Source organism: Notechis scutatus, chromosome Z, assembly GCF_049901735.1.
Source record: "Notechis scutatus isolate UNSWTSFEM ecotype Mainland chromosome Z, rNotScu1.2, whole genome shotgun sequence".
Classification (NCBI taxonomy): Eukaryota; Metazoa; Chordata; class Lepidosauria; order Squamata; family Elapidae; genus Notechis; species Notechis scutatus.
In genome coordinates this window covers 22,064,914-22,088,109 of record NC_142025.1, presented here as the reverse complement: position 1 = coordinate 22,088,109, position 23,196 = coordinate 22,064,914, and the positions used below count along the sequence as shown (strand labels likewise).

Here is a 23,196-nt window from a genome sequence, read left to right as displayed (position 1 = left end):
AGAAGGTTATTAGTATTAGAAGGTTTTGATCTCCAACTTGGCTGGCACGCTTTCATGTGGAATGGAAACTCTAAACAACATTCATATTTCCAAAGGCACCATGTAAGAAATGTGTTGTTCAATATCTGGGGAAAGATTTAAAAAAAACCACTACCCAAAGGTTCCATTGTGGCTATCTACATTGGAAGCAGTCACACATCCAAATGTATTGGATTATGAAAATTTTGTCAGGTATAAAGATTTATTATATGACACTGGAGAGCTTAAAAATAGGAACCAAATCCAAATTCAAGGAAAGGAGATAGCATGGTGGCCCATTATAAAAAAGATATAGAACAATTTGGCTTTAATATGACCCCACAAGAATTAGATAAAATATGGCTAGGAGAAGAAAAGAAAACAATTAGTAAAACATATAAATATCTTTTGGACTACAAATTAAAATAAGAAACAGTGACAGGATCTATGATAATTTGGGCTAAAAACGTGGGTCATAGTATTGAATTAGATAAGTGGGAACACATCTGGCAAACAAATTACAAATTAACCATGTCAGTCTTGTATAAAGAAAACTTATATAAAATGGTTCATCGCTGCCACCTACCTCCTGCGAGACTGGCTAAGATGTTCCCTAACTTACCACCCAACTGTTGGAAATGTAACTACACACAAGGAGCATATTTTCACATGTGGTGGGCCCATGTGCTCAGAAATTTTGGAGAAATATTAGAAATTGGATTTTAAATATAACAAAACAAAATTTAAAACTTGAACCCGAAACCTTTCTGCTAAGTATGATAGATTCAAACATGGAGAAAAAAATATCAATATTTAATTTTGCACACTTTGCAGCCAGAATAACTTATGCACAAAACTGGAAACTGTCTTCCATCCTTCAGAGGATATGGTAATTAAAAAAATACATGAATGCGCTGAGATGGATAGCCTAACCAAACTGTGAAAAAATAAACAAGATAGTGACTATTATGAAATATGGAACATTTGGTATGAGTGGTAAAAGAAAAGGTAATATTTGATATTTGGATAAGTTATGGAAATGACAGAAGATGTGCATTTAATCATAAACTATATAGAGAAATTAAAACATTAAAAGAACAAAGGAATTATTGTAACAAAGCAGATCACGTCAATGATAAAGATAAAGAAAAAAAAATTAACCATTGCTCAATATATGCTGAAAAATGTATATATATATGTATGTGTGTATATATATATCGGGTTTTCTCCCGCGTAAAATTGGAAGTATTTTGGTGACGTTTCGACGAAATCTCATTCGTCATCTTCAGGCTTGTGTCTTCGGCTTTGTGCTTCTTGGACTAATGTGAGCTTGCAGCTGTTTTTTCTTTTTAACTGCCAGTGGGAGTGCGGCTTGACTGGGTGGGGGCTTGGCTGTGTTCTGATTGGGTGGGGGTGTGTTTTCATTGGTTGGGGGCCTGGCTGTGATCTGATTGGTTGGGGGTGGCTGTGTTCTGATTGGCTGGGGGATGTGTTCTGTTCAGGTGGGGGCTTGGTTGTGCTCAGGTTAGTCTTAGTTGCTGGGGGATTTGAGCTGGTGAGCTGTGATCCTGCTGTTTGGCTTCGCGTTCGTGGTCGTGCCACATCTTCATGTTGGGTGTCAGTTCGCTTCATGTATGGGTCGGAGAGGTTTGAAGCGGGTAGTGATGCAGCTGCGGTACGGCTTCTGGTCCGTGGTCGTGTCTCATCATCTGTGTGGGTGTCAATCTGCTTTCTACGTGGAAGTGTGGTGGTAGCATCTCGTGTAGCCTTCGTGGGTATGGGTCTGGTGTCATTCTTCATGTTAGGTACTCGTTTATTAATGAGGGCGGGTTTCCAAATGGCTGGTAGGCGGGAGGTATCATCTCGTTTATTCAGGCTGTATGGGCGTTTTTCTATCTCTATGGCTTCTCTGATTATTCTGTTGTTGAAGTGTTGAGTTTTGGCGATAGTTCTGGTATTTTTAAAGTCAATCTCATGTCCTGTGGCTTTGAGGTGCTGGACCAGGGAAGAGGTCGGTTCTTCTTTTTTGATTGAGTTCTTGTGTTCTTCAATGCGTGCACTAATTCTTCTGTTGGTTTGTCCGATGTATGTGTTAGGGCAGGCGGTGCATGGGATTTCGTATACTCCTTGGTTTTCTAACTCAATTCTGTCTTTAGGGTTTCTTAGGATGGTGGATATTTTTCTGTTTGTGCAGACTGCTGTCTTAATGTTGTGTTTTTGGAGGATCTTGCTGATTTTGTCTGTAGTGCCTTTTATATATGGGAGGAGGGCTTTGTCGTTCTCTTGTTCTCTGTCTTGGATTTTGGTTGGGGTTTGTTTTTGGATTAGGTGGGTAATCTTCTTTCTTTGGAATCCATTGGCTGTTAGTACATTAGTGAGTGTGTGTAGTTCGTTTTTTAGGTGTTGTTCGTCGGCTAAGCATTTTGTTCTAGAGATGAGTGTCAAAACCAAGGCATATGTGAAGTCACCTGCGCATCATGCCCTGCCACATACATCAGACAGACCAATAGAAGAATAAGTACCCACCTGGATGAACACAAAAATGCAGTTAAAAAGCTGGAGCACACTTCCTCACTAGTCCAACACATGAAAGCCACAGGTTGTAGCATCCACTTCAATGGCACCAAAACCCTAGCCACTATAGAAAACCCCAGCTACAGAATTATCAGAGAAGCCATAGAGATTGAAAAAAGACCAGAAAGCATGAATAGAAGAGGTGACTCCACCAGACTGTCAATTATTTGGAAGCCTGCACTCACAAACAAAAAAATCTCCATACCACAAGCCAAGCAAACACCTGGGCACAAAGACACACCCCAACCAGGCACCCAGATGAAACCTAGCTTCCTAATAAATGATAGCTGTCCGTTTACTCGAAGCCAAGCCGCACTAAAAGCCTCCAATACAGGAAATACAATGTTACCAGCCAATCAAGACAAAAAAACGCCACAAAACAGACAGAAGATATTAGAAACACCAATCAAGCAGAACACAGTAAACTCCAAGACCAATAAACACAGACGAAGACTCCCAACCAACCAGGATGAAGAAAAAAACATTCTAACATGGTAGTAGGCTAGCACCAAATTTAAAACAGAAATGGCTGTGAAAGCCTGACCCACAGATGAACACAATACAGAAGCCTGATGATGGCAGATGAGATTCTGCTGAAACATTGCTACAACTTTAAAAGCACAACTATAATGACGTGAGAAAATACCCGAACAAAGCTGAATGCCATACATACATACATACATACATACATACATACATACATACATATATATAGAGAGATTTGTCTGTTTTAAATGTATGTCAAATAAAAATTTTTTCTAGAAAAATAAAATAAAATAAAAAATGACTGCACTATAGTAAATTTTTATAATGAATTAAAGGGAATAAATGGAGGGAAAGTACAAGGTAAATAGGTGGTAAGCTCGAATTGACAACCAAAGGGGACAATTTGTAGAACTATTAGAACAAAGATGGAATTATTGAATAATAAATGGAATAGTATGTGATAAAATTGCAAATATGACAGATAAAAGTAATATGTGTAATCAATATAGAAATGAAATAAGAATTTCAGATAATATTGTAAAGTAAGATATGAGAATATTTTTTTAAAAAATGAAATAACTTAAGATATAAACTGAAATTGGATAAAATAAGTTTAATGAATTTAATATTTGAGAATATTTAAAAGAAAATAGAATAAGTAATAATGTGATATGAAATTGAATTAGAAATGTGAATATGTAACTATGGTCATGTTTGTATTGAAATGTAAAAACCTGGAACCACACTGCTCGCCAAAAGATATGTTTTTATAAAATATATGTATAAAAACAAAAGAAGAAACTGAATAATGAAATTATCATATATGTTTAAACAATACGGTGATTGGCATTAGAAGAATGTACTGGAATATTGAATAATTAAATAATGAAGGACTATAACTTAATACAAAAATGTGTATTAACATTAGAATTATATAAGTTTGATGAATGTAAGAGATATGATTAATGTTGCTATTTTTGTTTGCACTAAAATGTATGATGTTTAGGTGCCACACTGTTGATGCATTGATGTGTATATGTAGAATAAAATAAAAAAACTTGGAGGAGGGGAAGGAATTTCTCCTGGTTGCCTTTTCTTAAAATGGTGTTTGTTTTCTTCTGGAACCAAACAGGCTTTTAGAGCTTGCATTTGTAAGTCTTGTTCTGGTTTGCACTCAAAAACTGCTGAAACAATGTCCCACATTTCATTAAGACAATTTAACACCAACAGCACCCTCTGAGATTCAGGAATCTTCATTCCACACTCAATAAATAAAGTTTGCCTATGCAACAAATGCCTCTCTACACTCTCTTGTGGTTCAACCAGGCTCTTTTATAATTGTCTCCATAATTGCACAATTGCATGCTCATGCACTCACATGCACATTTCTCAATTTCAGCCAAATCTCATTTGCAATCTTTAAATCAGCTACAATCAAAAATTGTTCATCTTCTAAACTTAAGATGATATAGGCCAGTGCCTTATCATGTTGCCTTTGATCTGCTGCTGCTAATGGTGCCTGGGGTGGATTAATAACAATATCTCAAAGCTCCTTAGCCTTCAGGAAACATTTCATTTTTCCAGCCCAAATAATATTGTTTTTCTGTCCCAAACGAGGCAGAGACCTCTACTTGAATTCAACAACCATCCTGCAAGCCTCTCTGCCTTGTTCCTTTTACTTTTTTAACACAAGCAATCAGGGGTGGGATTCTACCAGTTTGCACCTATTCGCTAGAACCGGTTGTTAACATTCTAAGCAGTTTGGAGAACCAGTTGTTAGAAGAAATTACTGGCCTAATCCTGTAAGGAAGGCAGGAAGGAAACATTCTGGTGTTGCTTACAGAAACTGCCTCTCCGTTAACCCTTATTACATTCTTGGCAGGACTAGACTTCCTGTCTCAGGAACGTCTCTGGAGTTTTTTCCCCCTCCTTTGCTGGTACTTTGCTTGTGTGGCATGACCACTCAAAGTTACAATGGCACTGAAAAAAGTGACATGACCATTTTTCACACTTACGACTGTTGCAGCATCCCCATAGTCATGAGACACCAGGCGAGGAGATGCGTGCCTTGATGTGAGTGATATTGAGTTGGCCACGTCCACCCAGTCACATGACCACCAAGCCACGTCCACCCAGTCACATGACTACCAAGCCACACCCACCAACTAAGCCATGCCCACAGAACCGGTTGTTAAAAATTTTGAATCCCACCCCTGCAAGCAATCCATCAGTTTGATTACAGTTCAGTCTTACTGTGGCCCATAACCTGTCAGAGTTTGCAGCAATCCAACCAGCACACAAGTAAATAATTCAGCATGATTCATTTGTAGAAGAAACTTGTTTATATACAATAATATAAAATATGATGCATGTATACAATACCCAGAACCAGAACTCAGAATCCAGAAGTCATAATCACAGAAGCAATATAAACACAGAAGCAAGATTACAGAGAAACTAACTCTTATATACAGACCAGTAACCCGAAGCCACCACGCTCAGTCTCCAAGCCATCTGACTCACAACAGGTGCTGTTTCTTAGTCACCAGATAGTTACCATTGGCTGACTTGTTATCATGTCTATTCCAATTCATGAACTCTCATATACTGACAATAAGTAAGTGTTAATGTCAATTGGACAGTAATTTTTATTTTTGTTATAAATGCAACTTTCATACTCATCTTTCTTGAATTTAAAATTTTAATAAAGGAATTGGAAACAGTTATTTGGAAAGTGGCTAGTGTTTTTTAGATTCAAACTCCATCTAGCCTCTCTTCATCAAAGAGTTGAAGTTCTAATATGATTCCTACCATAAAATCCAGGGAATTAAAGAGATGGGTTGCTGTAAACCTTGCAATAAAGTGATGTCAGTATTTTGAAAGAATACATTTTTATCAATATGCAGATTAGCTAATTGTCAATCAAGTTTTATTTATTTAAAGCACAACAATTCTTTCAATGGCAGTATACTCAATCAATATATATTTTGAGTTCATACTTTGATCCAGCGTGCAGTAGGAGCATTTAAAATTCCCAAATTAGTGTCAGCCTTGAAATATGTTGAGCAATTCCAAAAATATAGTATTTTCTACGAACAACTAAAAAGTATTGTTAAAGAAGATATTAGTTATTTGAAAAAACTTAGGAATAAAGAATAGGAATATATCATATTAGAATTATAATATTAACATTATTAAAAATATTGCCTATAGGCAGTCCTCAGAATATGGTCATACTCTGAGTGGTCATTCAAAATTATAACACTGCTAAATGAAGAATACTCAAGAAAGGTTCTTAAATTTCCAGCAGTTGACTTAGCCCTGTAGCTATGTGATCATAATCTTGGCTTACAATGATCACATTTCAATGAGCTACAGTCACATCATTGTGATTTCTGATTTTCCTTGGCAGCTTTCAAAAACCAAGATCAATGGAGAAAATGGTAAAAGTTGTAGTCATGTGAGATCATTGCTGAATGACCTGTACAGTTCTCACTTAATGACATTAGCAAGAATTGCCATTGCTAAGCAATGCAATCATGTGATATCATGCTTTATAACTATATCTCTTAGTAATGACAATTCTGGTCCCAATTCCAAGTGTCACCTGTATTAATATTGTTACAATCATGAGATGAGTGTAAATCAACATTTTTTCACTGTTTTAGTCAGTGATAGGATTCAATTTTTTTTACTACCGGTTCTGTGAGCGTGGCTTGGTGGGCGTGGCAGGGGAAGTACTATAAAATTTCGAGTCAGAGGTAGTATTTGTCAATTCTGTGAACTACTCAAAATTTCCACTACTGGTTCTCCAGAACTAGTCAGAACCTGCTGAATACCACCTCTGGTTTTAGTCTTTAGAAAATGCTTTCTGACTATTTAATTAGAAATATAAAATTGTTCAGGGTTATTTGCTCATATGATATAGCCTTGCCACACTAACCTTCTGTTTTGGTTTAATACTCATTAGAATATTAATAGCATTTATAAAAGAATACATAGTTTTAAAAAAGTAGAACAGATTCTGAATTATAGGCCAAAGTTATGGAATTTACCATATGAAAAATTAAGGATTTATTGAACATGGGTAAAACAAAAATATCACTTTTTTGTACTGGAAATATCATATCATTCTAGTGATAATATGTTTGTTCTCTGCTGATAAACTGGTTGTGTACTGACCTAATGAGAACATAGCCACTACTATTTCATCTGATTAACTTTTAATACTGCCTTGTTGAAATACTTTTCACATATCACCATCAGAGATTCTTGATGCAAAACCATTTTCTATTGTTTCCTGGTATTTTTCTATTGTTTCCTGGTATTATTTTTCTTTAATACACAGTTTTAAAGTTTTATCTGGTTTTCTAGTTATCTTTTTACAGATAAAAAGTAACTCATCAACAAGCACTTTATTGAAGAGATGGATGACATATAAATTTAATGATCAAACAAAACTTTGTTTAAAACTGGAACTGCCTTTTATGTATACATTTTTGTCTTTTTTCTCTTGCTTTCATGTTTTTCTTGAATCTTTCCTCTCCCCCTTTTACTGCATATTAAATCAAATTTTAAAAGAACATAACTTACATCAAGACAAATTAAGTATTCAGGAGACAGGTCTCTTGAAATACAATAAACTAGTATCAACTACTATTGTTCAAGTGTTTTGATTTAACATAAACTAAAAGTGACAAAAAGTGAAAAGAAAACTGATTAGCAAAAAAAAGAAAGAAAAGAGATCCAAATATTAGGTGTAATTACTTATAAAAAAGTAAGTCTATTTTTTCCATTAATTATCATTAATTATTTTGTATTAATGCTACAATAATGCATGTCACTATAAATTACAACTGCATTAAACATTCAAAGTAATAATGTGTAAAAGTTCAGTTTTTGGTTTAATTTTTAAAATCAAAACATTTTGAGAATGCCTTCAGGTTTGGCAACCAACAGATGTCTATTCCATATAACTGTTTATCTCAGCTTGAGTAATATATAGAAAATAAATGCATAATACATGTAAATTCATAAAATTCACATCAGCTATTAAATACTTAAATCACCAATAGTTTACCTGAGGAATAGGAATGCATGCAAATTGATAAGCTAAACATGTGATAAATTTTCCTGATCTATGGATACCTCATTAAACAAGCAATAACTCCTAACTGTATATGGAAATAGAAATTTATTCTTTAGGACCTTACAGCCCCAGAGTTCCGTCCTTTTATTGATCTTTCATTGAATGAACAGTGGAAGACAATGCTTACCTGGCACACCTGGTGGTGTTTTCAGGTATTTTCCATTAAAATGTTGAATTACAGCTTCACATTTTTCAGTGGATTCCATTCTGAGGAAGAAAAATAAATAAGTAAATATAGTCATTATTACTGAATATCTGTCTCATTGTCTTCCTGGAAGAATATGATGCAAGTAATCAATACTTTCCTCATAAAGGACAAGTTCTACAAGTTATTTGACAAAAAACTGATGAAACAGTATAAAACCCAGTCCCTTGGACAGGTAGCACAAATGTAAACTGGTCAGTAAACTGCCTTACATGCAACTACAATGATGTGATTCATAGATGATACTCCAAAGGTAAGGAAAATTTACTATAAGCACTTCAGGAGTTGGGACAGAAACCATTAAAATAGTTTGAATTATAACACATAGTATACAAAGAAGATGAAACATCTGAAGCCTTCTGGATTTGCCTCCTTGACACTCTGGATCCTGTGGTGTAGGGTAAATGGAACATGTTGATGTTTAACTGTGAAGAGGAACCAATGTTAGACAGAGAGTAGTGAGGGACATATTTTGAGGTGTCACAGTAAGAAGGAACCGGAAAGGAGGAGTTAAGAAAAATAAAGTAGTTTTGTGTGCAGAGAACTCACATGTTAGGAGTATTATTACAAAATACGACAAACCCGAATAACCAAAAGGATCAGAGAATCCTAGCCTCTATGTTTGTTGACCAATCTGCTAATGATATTTGGAATAGCTTCCAGATAGTTTCTCAAATTGGTCAATACTCAAAATCCTGAGTTGTGAATTGCCAAGTGAAAAAGCTGCTGTATATTTTGTGCATTTAATATGGAAAAGAATTAAAGTGGGAGAAGAAGGCATCATTTGAATAAGTCCGCTTCTCAAGTTTCATAATTAATGGGTCTCAAATGTCAGGGCCCAAGAGCAATCCATTGGCAGTACATACTGTATACTTTGTTTACATAGGACTTAAAACAAAATCTTTAATATAGAAAATTCACAGATGTCAGGTTATTACATGATTCCTAAACATTAGTTTAACAGTTTTGAATTTGCAAAATCCTGTATGTAAATATAATGGGGGAATGACATTAGGAGACTTGAGAAAGAGCCACAATTAAGGAATAATGTGATTGTGGAATATAAGAGAAGGTTAACCCACAGAATGTGGGTGTAGCCAACATTTCAGGAGAGACACTTTCTAGGGTTTTTTTTTTGGGGGGAGCTATAAAGAAGATGGAAGAGAAATGTATTTTCAGCTTGCAATATTAATGTAACTTTGCAATAAAGTAGAATTAGTTTATCTCAGCATGCTTCAAATCTGTTTTTTCTCACAAGACTGTTTTCATTTTCATGTAAGATCAAATGATGAGGTGTTTAACATTTCATGAGTTCCACCATGCCTCTTTGGAGAGTCACAAACTGCCATAGAAAATATTTTAGAATCCCCATCTCCACTGAGATGAGGTAAGATCTTAGGAAGTCTTTTGGATGGGTTCAAATGAATTTGTTACCATTTAGCATGTATGTATGTGTTATGTCTCACCTTCACAAGATAGATGAGAAGTCCAAACTCCGACCAAATACAAGCAAGCAATAAGATTCAGTATTTACTGAGTTAATTCCTTTGAGCTGGCTATGTTCTTGGCAGTATCACACACGCTGCCTGCCAAGTCCGACAAGATAACAGAAGCATTAATCACTAAAGTTTTCAAGAAACAGGATACACCGAAGCTCCACAGAAAAATTCACACTTTGTCCCGTACGGAGTTCCCAGAGCAAACACACCTACTTTTATTCCCTGTGGGGTGTGTCACTAACTCAGCTCAGTCTCTGATTCATCCATGTCTCCTGCGTTGCATCTCACACTTTTTCCTGCGACGTTGCCTAGCATCAAGCCAGCATTCATCTGCTTGATTCTCTGTCAAAGGCTGTTCCGATATGCCCTCCTCCTCCTCCTGATTAGCCTCAGGATGTCTCTCTCGGTTATCTGCGGAAACCTGAGGCATAATCAGGGAGGAAGGCATTGCCGGAGAGGAAGGCATTCCCAATTCCACCTCCTCCTCATCTTCCGAATACATGAGTTTATGAGTATTATAATATGTATTATTTTATCTATTTATATTCCACTATTATTATTTTTACAAATAATTCTAGGTGGTGAACATATCCAACAACTTTTCTCCTCTTATTTTCCCCACAGTAACCATCCGGTGAGGTGAGTTGGGCTAAGAGAAAGTGACTGGCTTTCATGGCTAAGGTTGGATTTGAACACACCGTCTCTTCCTTTCTAGCCTGTCCCTTAACCACTAGACCAAACTGGAAGGAAGGAAATCTATTATTCCAGTTGTGAAAGAATGGATTCAAGATATGTTTTCTTTATTAATTTTTGATATGTCTTCATATGCAAAAAATATGAACATTGTTTCTATATATGATCTTGCATTATATATTTAAAAAGATTTGATAATAAATCCAACAGCAGTAATGTTGTAACAGTGGGGTTTTTTGTGTTCTATAGTTTCTTCACCAAATTTATTTTTATCACTATTATATATATAATTCTTTATTGTATTATCATTATTCTATTATTATTTTTATTGCTGTTATGCTTTCTTAATAAAATTTTAAAAGTTTTTTTTTAAATATCTACTATTTCTGAACAGGTAAAGAGATATAATAAAAATAAGCAATGATTGATTTAATCTCTTTCAAGATAAGTAGTAAAAGTATCCAGTAGCAATAAAATTGGTGAATGCATTATTGTCAGTAATTGCCTTCATTTTATCCTGTTTTCTATGCCATTGGGGAGGTTAATTTAAGATATATGATATCAGGAAGGAAAATAAAAAATATTTTATTCTTTACTTTTGACTTTTGCAGACTAGCATGAATTCAACTGTACCACAGAGTTAAATCTCCTTATTTTCTTGTAGATAATTATACACAACACATACTTGGACAACAAGGAATCTTTTGCTATTTGAATGACATTGGTGGCAGGCAATTATAACTGAAGTGTTCATATAGTCAGCATTGTGATTTTTGAATGTTCGAATGAGGCTTTTGTTCATTTTGTTGCTAGAAACACAAGGAAAATTATCCTAACCATCCCATTTAACTGATAAAGTTGTTCCTCTCTGAAGAAAAACAGTATATCCATAGGAATGTGATATATAGTTATATTTCACAGTAGAAAAACTCATCTTGAAGAAAAATCTCCAACATTGCTTGCCCTCAATCACCATGTAAATCTGTAGAGGAGGTGGAGTTTCTATCTTTTATAAAAAGTCCCTAAATCTAAAAAAGATTAAAATCATACAAATTAACACCTTCCAGAAACCATTGTCTGTGAACTATCCTTAAATACCACAATCCGCTTCTTACTATGCTACAGAGCCCCAGATTATGACATAGTTCATGCAAACAAGCTAACCTCACTGCTAACGTGGACTGCCTCTTGCCCACACCCTCTTATTTTCCATGGTGGCCTCAATCTATCTTTTATAAATTGGATCCTAAACGAATGTACATCAGAACCCACACATGCAACCCTGTACAATGCCATTACTACACTGGGACTGGATCAATTAGTAACTAACAACATTAGACTCAACAACTGCTTCAACCTCATCTTCTGCAACAGCTCAAACTCAATCTATCGCCTACAAATACAAGAACCCTTTTCAAACAATGACCACAGTATGATTGACTTTTGTCTCAACTTACACCCTCACAAAGAGGAACATAATGATGAATCCACAAAATACTCTCAAAGCCCTTAGGACCAGAACCATAGTTACTTACAAGTAACACTACATACCAGACGTCGTGATGAAGATTTATTGTCAATGATGGCTATGGTTAGGCAACAGGTTTGAAATGGGGCAAATAGAAACAATGCCCTCACAAAAACAGCCTCACAGAGTAACAATTCCTCTTCCCGTTTATACACACCCATGTTATTATTATCTCATTAACCCCATAACCTCCCACCACCCGTCTTCCTGACGCTCCCAAGGAGGTTGCTGATGCAATCTTGGCCAGCATTACCTCAACTCCACTCAGACTGTTGGTAGTACTGAATAATGATCAGCAGCCCCTCCCTCTCTCATGATGAGCCCTGAGCAATTAACAGCAATTACAGCCCTAGAGGCATTGTTATTGCAGCCCCAGAGACAATCATCCTGTTTGCCCTCCCTATCCTTAAAGTCCGAACAAGGCCATTAGCAGCTGCCATTGTAGTGTCTGTCCAGAGCATCGCAATGCACCACATCATCACCAACAGCCTCCGGAGTCTTTCGCCACTGCTCACAGCCTTCTATTACACAGCTAGCCCCTTGGAAGATGCCACCATGATCAGCAGGACAGCGGCCGGCACTAGATGAAAGGAGGCATCCGGCGTTGTTGAACAGCAGTGCTCCCGAAGGGTAGGGGGCTCATCAAATACAACTTCAAAAAAGCCAACTGTGATTTCATAGCTGCTGACTTATCATTTCTTAATTGGCACATTGTCTCTAGCTGTAATACTACAGAAGACCATTATAATGCATTCTTTCTTGAACTTGAAAGAGTCATTAAACTATATGTACCATTAGTACCCCCCCAAAACAAAAGCAAAAACAAATTACCCATAACAATAAGGAAACTTCAATAAAAAAAATCGCTATGGTGTAAAAACAAAACTAGCTATGTAGCAAACTTTAAAAATCAATACAATACCTTATGCCGACAGATAAAGGCAGAATTCACCAATTACTACTGCAGGCAAGAAGAAAACCTCCTACACACAAAATCCACCCACGCCTTCTACAATTTTGTAAACACCAAATTTAAGGACTCAAGTACCACACCACCCCTAAAAGGACCAAACAGGAAAGTCTGCGGCAATGATGCCATTAAGGCCAATCTCTTCAACATATTCTTCAGTTCAGTCTTTGTAAACAGCGATAGCACATGCCCCACATTTCCTAGTTGTACCACAATTAACTGCAATGATCTACTACATATTGACTTTACAGAAGATAATGTAGAAAAGGCACTACGTAATCTAAAACCATCCCTATCTATTGGCCTTAATGGATTATGTGCATACTTCTTTAAAAAGCTCTTCACTGCCATAGCAGAACCCCTAAGCATTGTTTATGATATATCATTCAGAACCAGCTCCTTACCGAACCTATGGTCCTTAGCAACAGTCATCCCTATCTTCAAAAAAGGTAACCCCAGCTTGGTTGAAAACTACAGACCAATCTCACTGTGTTGCATCATGTGCAAAGTCATGGAATCAATCATTAACCAATCCATTACCCTCCACTTAGAGTCAAACAACCTACTCTCCGAAAACAATCTGGTTTCAGGAAAAAAATGTTCTGTAATCTACAACTCCTACACTGCAAAAACATATGAACTACTGACTTCTGGTTTGAGCTTCTTCAGCGATGGACCGAAATCCGTGATTGTGCGCAGTTTCGATCCGTGCTCACTGCTGGAGCGCCCCAAGCTGGCTGGATTCGGGGCTAAGCCATCCCTAGGAGGTGGTGAAGAGGGGGGAGACAGCCAGCAGGGTCGAGGAGAGCCACATCTCTCCTCCTCAGCTGGCCATTAATCCCTTTCCCAGGTTGCAGCGGTGGTCAGAAATGGCCACCTCAAAGAAAAACTCGACTGGAAAAGAATGTGCAGGAGGAAGATAAGAAGAGAAAGTTTTGGTTGACTGGGTTAAACTGAAAAAGCAACATCAGGTACCCTGGAATTTGAACTATAAAAAATAACATTGTTCCCAAATAAGACTTCGAAGCAGTGAAGGAGAGAGGGAAGGGAAAGGATTTGGCTTTTTTTTTCTTCCCTTCCTTATACTGACAGCTAAGAGATTTGAGTAAGAAATTGACAAAAATCCACTTTCCTTATATTGATAGAATCTGTAAATTCTCCCTCTATCATTACCTTTGCCGTTTGCTTATAGTATATGGCTTCTATTGCTTGAATAAATTTTCTGGTGAAACCCATCTGTTCCAGTAATAATAACATAAATCTCCAATTCACATTATCAAATGCCTTTTGCGCAAGACAAGGATGCCCACTATCACCTTTGCTATTTGTATTAACTTTGGAAGTGTTGAACAGAAATATTAGAGATGATAAAAGTATAAAAGGAATGAAAATTAAAAAGGAAGAATTTAAATTGCAAGCCTTTGCGGATGATTTGGCCTTTATTTTGGAAGACCCCTTAGACACAGCTCCAAAATTATTGGAAAAGATAGAGACATATGGTGAGGTGGCTGGTTTGAAAATAAACAAAGATAAAACAAAGATCTTGACAAAGAATATGTTATTAAGACAAAGAGAAGAACTGGCAGGCCTGTTGAAAATTCAAGTTACGAATAAGGTTAAGTATTTGGGGATACATTTGACATCAAGAAGTAGTACATTAAAAGAGAACAATTATATTAAACTTAAACAACAGATAGCGTTAGACTTGATGAAATGGGAGAACTTACAATTGTCATTAATAGGGAGAATCTCAACAATCAAGATGAATATCCTACCCAGAATCTTATACTTGTTTCAAACAATACCAATTAGGCTTGGAAAAATATTTTGAAGATTTAAATAAAATTGTGTTGAAGTATGTATGGCAAGGCAAGAAAGCGAGAATAAAGTTAAAACTTTTACAGGATGCTAGAATTAGAGGAGGATTTGGTTTGCCTAATTGGGAGTTGTACTATCAAGCTGCAAATTTGATGTGGGTCAAGGAATGGATAACATTAAGAAAGACTAGATTGTTGACACTAGAAGGACATGATTTGTTGTTGGGCTGGCATGCTTTTCTATGGTATAAGGGAACTAAAACACAGGGCTATTTTAGAAGACATCATATACGGGAGTCTTTGTGGTTAAACTGGGAGAAGATTAAAAGACAATGTTATTTGAAAATTCCAGTTTGGTTATCGACTATTGAAGCATTTTCCTATCCTATAATTTATAAGAAGCAACAAACAGTTAGATATGGGGAAATATTGGATGAAAAGGGTGAACTTAAATCGATGCAAAATTTAGAGGAACAAGGTATAAAGATGAATTGGTTTTCATATGTGCAAATACATTCAAGGTATGATGAAGATTTTAAAACAGAAGGATTCTATGATAAATTGACTGATTTAGATAAGATTTTGACAGGTACTGATGAAAAGGTGATTAAAAAATTATATGGTTATTTATTGGAAATTAAACTAGAGGAAGAACAAGTTAAAGAAACTATGATTGCTTGGGAGAAGAATTTTGGATATGGGATTGATTTAGAGAAATGGCAAAAATTGTGGTCTCAAAATTATAAAATGACAATGTCAACAGCATATAAAGAAAATTTGTATAAGATGTTTTACAGGTGACACTTTCCCCTGACAAGAATAGCAAGAATGTTCAAGAACAAATCCGAAAAATGCTGGAAATGTCATCAGGCTCATATTACCATATGTGGTGGACTTGTGAGAACGCTAGAAAATATTGGATTAAAATTCGCATGTGGTTGGAAAAAATGACAAAGAAACACATAGACTTGAAACCAGAGGTCTTTTTATTGGGAATCTTACCTGATACATATAGTAAAGATTTGAAATACCTGGTTGTAAATGTATTAACAGCGGCTAGGATTGTATTTGCTAAAAACTGGAAAAATGAGAAAATACCATCGCAGAAAGAAATTATTAAGAAAATATTGGAATGTGCTGAAATGAGTAGATTGACATTTGAAATTAGAGAACAAGAGGATAAACAATTTTATAAAATTTGGGACCTTTTCTATCAATGGTTAGATAATAAAATACAATAATAGAATATTTAGAATTCTAGGAACTAATGAATATATAAAGATATATTTCTTTTTTTGATATCATATCTACAATAATGTTCTTAGGATAGATTTGGTATGATTATATGATTTGTTATAAAATAAATTAAGCAAATTATAGTTATCTCGTAAAGTATGAATGAATAAAATTATAGTCAAATGATTGTTTAATAGTGATACTAGGGTATTTAATCTCTGATTGATAATATGAGTTATTATGTAATGTAACTGTAATTGAGACTACGAAATGGATGCACAAAAAACTGGTAAACCAACTGACATACTGCTTGTATATTTATGAAAGAAAGCTGGATATTTTTATGTTTTGTTTGTTTTGTTTGTCTTTAAAAACCAATAAAATTGTTTTTTAAAAAAAATGACAAAAAACCCCCACTTTGACATCAATAGGCATTTAAGCTGAAAATAAAATGTCAAAGGGATAATAAAGATTTTTGGATACTCAAAAACCTTTAAAAGCAGGAAAGTAAAGAAAAGGAAAGAATAAAAGGGCGGGATTTGGAAAAATGAAGGAGACTGCCTGGAACTAAAAGGAACTTACAGTGAAACCTTAACAAGATTCCTAAAAGATACATTCTAAATGAAACTTTGTAACAAAATAATAGAACCCCAGGAAGAGAAAGTGGAAAACAGAAGCAAGAACAAACCGCTTTGGGTTATTTGGATTACTTGGTGATTTTTGGATTTTTGGCTATTGGATTTAAATGACTAAAATCAATCGGGTGGTTGTTTAAAAGTGTTTAAAATGGCATCACTTTTAGAAGAACTGAAAATGGAACTTAAAAAACAGAAAGATGCACAAGAAGGAAGAGGTTCTTTTGGCTTTGCATTTCAATTTTTAGAAATGGAGATCTGGATCTATGAGAAACAATAAGAAATGCTTGTAGAACAAGAAGGTTTGGACAAAGAAGAAGCCAACTTTAATGATCAAGTAATTTTATGTGGGGGAAAAAAGAAAGGGGGAAAGAGAGTGAAAAGTTTAAGATTTGAAAAAACAACCAAAGAAAAGAATATTTTGAAAAATAATTACAATATTAGGAAGCAACAGAAGAGAGAATTAGAAGTAGAGAGACAAGGGGGCAAATGAGGGACAGAGAACAAGAGGGGGAAGAAGTAAAGGAAAAAAAGTTATAAAAGACAGAAACAAGATATAGAGAAACAAGATATATAGAGTATAAGGATTGAAAGTATAAGCCTATTTAGAGATAATGGGTGAAAATTTAATTGAAAAAGGGATTCTGCAAAGGTACACAAGATAGTATTGTTATATTAGAAACAGAAATAATTTTAGAAAATATGAAACAATGTAAGATTAAAATGATGGATAAAATACTTATTGTAATGCAGTGGAATGTTTGTTAATAAATAAATGAAATAAAGTGAATGAGAGAATGAAATTAGGAAAGGATGGGAACATTTTAATTATTATTAATGATTTATAAAGATATAAGTGAAGAGAAATATGGAGAAAAAAAAGAATCAATTATGGAAAGTTTGTAAGTGTTCACAAGGAAGTATGATATTCAATTGAAAAGAAATGTTAAAGATGTTAAGATTCTAACTAATATTAATGATAGAATTGAATTAGAATGAGTGTTTTATTTACTACTGTTTTATATGTATATATATATGGTATTCAGCTTTTTTGGGGTATTTTCCCACGTCATTATAGTTGTGCTTTTAAAGTTGTAGCAACGTTTCAGCAGAATTTTATCTGCCATCATCAGGCTTCTGTATTGTGTTCGTCTGATGTGTTCGCTACAGAAGCCTGATGATGGCAGATGAGATTCTGCCGAAACGTTGCTACAACTTTAAAAGCACAACTATAATGACCTGGGAAAATACCCGAACAAAGCTGAATACCATACATATAAATACCCGCGAAAACTTAAGAATACACACACACACACACACACACACACACACACACACACACATACACATATACATATACATACATACATATATATATATGAACATAGTGTGTATTTTAAGAATATACCAAGCAGAATTCGATTGGAAGTTATGTACTATATTGAATGTTATAATTTTAAAGGCATAAATTGAAGTTTAAATAAGAGTTGAATGGATAAAATTAAAAGATATAAAGGTGTCATACTCCAATTAGTAACTACATGGTAAAATTTGTTTAATGAGAAAAGATAATATGAAATTGAAACAGGACAGACAAAAGTATAAATATAATGATTGGAAAGACATTGAAACTTAGAAAAAGATATACAATTGAATTTAGATATGAGATAATTAAAAATAAAGTTGAGAAAACCAAGGGAGGGGGAAATTATGGAGAAAATATTAAAAGAGTAATAAGATATGGAATAGAACACAAAAATGAATATGAAATTGAGTTTGTGTCTGTATGAAGAAGTGATAACCCAGGATCATGCTATTCTTAAAAAAAAAAGTTTTATTTGTATTATGTTTTTGTGAAAACCCAAATAATTTTTTTTTAAAAAAATATATGAACTACTCTACTCGACCAGGGTAAAGCAATAGACATAATTTACATAGATTTCTGCAAAGCCTTTGATTCAGTGGTACATAACAAACTACTGTTAAAAGTAAACTCTTACAACATTTCCGGATCCCTTCATAAGTAGATTACTGTGTTCCTATCAAACAGGCAACAAATAGGAAAAATAGGGAGTGCTATATCAAACCCTTGATCCAGTTAACAGCAGTGTCCCCCAAGGCAGCATTCTAGGACCCACCCTCTTTATATTCTACATAAATTACTTTGCAATCACCTTATAAGCAACTGTGTCCTCTTTGTGGATGACATAAAACTATTCAACACCACCAACAATGCTACTGTCCTTCAAAGCGACATTGATTATCTGTCTGAATGGTCAAAAAAATGGCAACTCCAAATCTTGACCAACAAATGCTCTGTCCTACACATTGGCAAAAAAAATCAGTACACCAAATACAAGCTAGGCAGATATGACCTCGTTGACGACCCTCATTCTGTCAAGGATCTTGGAGTACTCATATCAAACGACCTAAGCACCAGAGCTCACTGTAACAGCATTGCCAAAAAGACATTAAGAGTTGTAAATCTAATCTCCTCTGGTAATATTGAATTGCTAACTAGGGCATACAAAACCTTTGTTAGGCCAATATTTGAATACAGCTCATCTGTCTGGAATCTGCACTATATATTGGACATTAATACAATTGAGCAAGGTAGAGCAAGTCCAGAAGTATTTCATGAGAAGAGTACTACACTCCTCTGCTTGCAACAGAATATCCTATATCACCAGGCTTGAAATTTTGGGCTTTGGACAACCTTGAACTATGCTGCCTACGGTTAGACTTAAGTGTAATACACAAAATTATCTGCTGCAATGTCCTACCAGTTAATGACTACTTCAGCTTCAACCGCAACAATACAAGAGCACGCAACAGATACAAACTCAATGTAAACCACTCCAAACTTGATTGCAGAAAGTACGACTTCAGCAACAGAGTGGTCAATGCCTGGAAAGCATTACCTGACTCTGTTGTTACATCCTCTAACCCCCACTCCTTTAACCTTAAACTATTCACTATTGACCTCACCCCATTCCCAAGAGTCTGTAAGGAGCGTGCATAAGTGTACAATTGTGCCTACCATCCCTGTCCTATTGTCCCCATTTATTCCTACCTATTTCCTGTATTCTTACTCATGTTTATACTCATACCCATTATCTTGTAAGTGATTGACAAATCAAAAACTCTCTCTAAAAAGTGTAATGTGTCATCTACTCTCTTCTCCAGATTCTGTAAAATGGATTCCAGTTGAAAAACCTAACTTCCAAATGCAAGTTAATGTTCCAGGTCCAGCTCTCCTGCTAGCAAATTTTTAGTAAAGCAACTTAAAGAATTGTATAAAAGTGAGACCACTTCATCTTTCATTCTGTTTGCCATTTGAATGCAGACAATGTTATTTCAACAATTTCTTACAAGTAGTGTTTCTTTTTATATCAAGTTGCATTGCCTATTAACATACCACCTTATTAGCACAAGGGAAGCTCACATTACCCACAATGAAGTAAATATTCTGCTCCATACAGGGATGAATGAAACAGCTATCAACATTTTGCCTCCACATCAAATATTTCTTTCCATGTGGTTTTTTTTAAAAAATCAGAATGATTTTTATTTTGTAATAAAAGTAAAGGCAGATTTCATTCAAAACATGTCTGACTGAAAGGGCTTTTATGTTGATTTTCAATTGATTCTTATTTCTTCTTTCCAGAATTCATCTTGAATCTTAAGATAGTAATAAAAATCATGAAATTAAATCCAAATTTATCTGAATCAAAAATTAAAAATAAAGGACTTCTGGTAGCGTTTTCTTTGAGGATGGACCGAAGACTGCAATCGTGCACAGCTTCATTCCATGTTGTTCCTGTTAGAGGTGTGATCGCCAACAGGGGGGGCGTGGCCCACTGGTGGGCCATGAGAAAATTTTGGTGGGCAGCAGAGAAATCTCACCCCAAGAGCACCTCCCAAAACAATCAATCCAGGCTGCGCAGAAACACAAGGCTGCACTGCCCACATGGCCCGCAGGAACCTTTCCCGCCCACTCACTCCTTACCCTTACTCCTTAAACTTGCCTGCTAAATTTCTGTTTTTCCTTTTTCCAACCATCATCTGTTTTCTGTGACAGGAGATTTAGATTAGCTAGGAAGCAGAAAATGGTTGGATTTCTTGCTTTCTAGCTAGTCTTTAGATCTTCAGCTCTGCTTTTAAGTACAGCTGAACCTCCCTGAGGACTGAAGTTTTGCTTGCAAGCAAATTCTGTGCAGACTCACGGCAACCAAATTTGAGAGACTGAGCTAGCCGATGGCAAATAGATAGATAACTGAATGATTCTGTGAGCAACTCAATCTGCCTGCTTTGCCTGATTTTGGGTAAAAGTTGCTCTTTTTTAATAAAAAAATCAATATTTACATGCATGGTGTGTTGTGAGTTATTTTGTGAGTTTGCTTGCTAGCAAATTTTATGAATTTGCTTGCAAGCAAATTTTATGTGACAGACTGAGCTAGCCAATGCAGATAGATAGATTTCTGAATGAATCTGTGATTCTGTGAGCAACTCAATCTGCCTGCCTGCTTTGCCTGATTTTGGGTAAAAGTTGCTCTTTTTTATAAAAAATTCAATATTTATATAAATATTTATAATATTTACATACAAGCCATGCCCAGCCAGTCACATGACCACCAAGCCACACCCACAAATTAGGCCACACCCACAGAACCAGTTAGTGGTCCCTGGGATCTAAAATTATGAGTTTGGTGGTCCCTGAGGTCCAAAAGGTTGGCGACCCCTGTGTTAGAGGGCTACAAATGGGGCTAGAACCATCTTGGAGGGGTGGGGAAGATTGAGGGGAGCTGCATCTCCCCTCCTTGGCTAGGCAAACTCCCCGAAGACGGGCTGAAATGGTGGCAAAGTATGGTCACCCTGAAGAAGGAGAGCTACCGTGTTTCTCACAAAATAAGGCCGGGCCTTATTTTTTTTTGACCACCGAAAAAATGGCTAGGCCGTCTTTTCAGGGGTGACTTAATTCCCCCCTCTTGATCCTCGGGTGGGCAGGCGGCAACAGCTTGGTTGTTGACCTTGGCGTTGGTGGGGCACTTCGTATCGGGACACCTTCCATCACCGTTGCTTTCCCTTCTCCCTTGCTGCCGTGGTGTTTAAAGCAACGCCGCGGTGTTTGGCACAGCCACGTGTGGCCAGCCAGGGCTCCTCCCTGCAACTGGAGCCCGGCGGAGACACTCGGCTTCAGGCGCTCCTGTCGCCGCCTTCCCTTTGCCTTCGAAGGTAAAGCCAATTATTTTAAAAACAACGCCCTACTACAACAAAGCCTCCCCTGCCCGAGAGGGCAGCCCAACCCCACGTGGGGAGGTGAATCTCCCGGGGCCGCAGCGCAGGATCGGCCCATCTCGGGGGAAGTGCCCAGCCACCATCCCTGCCTGGCACCGGGCAGAGTGCGAAGATCTTCACCTGGGGCACCCAGCGCAGCTGACAGGCGGGCCCTCCTTCCCGGTAGCAGAGCTCTCACCAAGGCAGTGAGCGCCTCCCGCCGGACCCTCCGCTCATCCCTCCATGGCCCTGCCAGAGCCTGCGGGCTGGGCAGAGCCAGGAAAGTGCGCCACGGGTGTGCGCCTGCCTGCCAAACAAAAGAGTTGGGCCGACCTGAGCTTGGCTTCCTTCCCAAGTCCCTCCAGCGCGAACCTGAAGGTGCCACCGGGAGAGGCTGCCCGAGGCAGTGATAGCGCCCACCCGTCCGCGGACAGGGAGGCGAGGTGATGGCAGCGCTTCTTCCCTGGCTGTCGGAGAGGCCCGAAGCCCCCATCCTTTCCACCCTCGCCCAGCCATCCCCATCCTCACGCATCTCCAAATGCGGCAGCAGCTCCAAACACTGCAGAGGAATGGGCATCAGGCAGAGGCGCTGACTCAGCAGGGCTCAGCTTGGGGGAGGACGTGGCGCAGGCCGTCGCCTTGCCTCCCTGTCCACGGATGGGTGGGCGCTTTCACTGCCTCGGGCGGCCTCTCCTGGTGGCCCCTTCGGGTTCGGGCTGGAGGGACTTGGGAAGGAAGCCAAGCTTGGGTCGGCCCGGCTCTTTCACCTGGCTGGCAGGCAGGCGCACACCCACGGCTCGCTTTCCCAGCTCTGCCCAGCCCGCACAGCTCCACCACGGTCCTGGTGGGATGAGCGGAGGGCCCTGCAGGGAGGCGCTTGCTGCCTTGGCGAGAGCTCTGCTGCCAGGAAGGAGGGCCCGCCTGTCAGCTGTGCTGGGCGCCCCAGGTGAAGCTCTTCCTGCTCTGCCCGGTGCCAGGCAGGGATGGTGGCTGGGTGCTTCTCCCGGGGTGGGCCGATCCTGCGTTGCGGCTCCAGGAGATTCGCCTCCCCACGTGGGGTTGGGCTGCCCTCTCGGGCAGGGGAGGCTTTGTTGTAGTAGGGTGTCATT

At 37.4% G+C, this 23,196-nt stretch overlaps 1 protein-coding gene across 1 annotated transcript in view; it reads right to left on the bottom strand.

Moving 5' to 3' along the window:
* RBMS3 (RNA binding motif single stranded interacting protein 3) overlaps positions 1 to 23,196 on the bottom strand; it is a 355,783-nt gene that overhangs the window by 185,809 nt on the left and 146,778 nt on the right. The window contains exon 5 of the mRNA XM_026681344.2: positions 8,355 to 8,434. Within this exon, the coding sequence (XP_026537129.2) occupies positions 8,355 to 8,434 (80 nt within the window). The remainder of the gene's footprint in view (positions 1 to 8,354; positions 8,435 to 23,196) is intronic.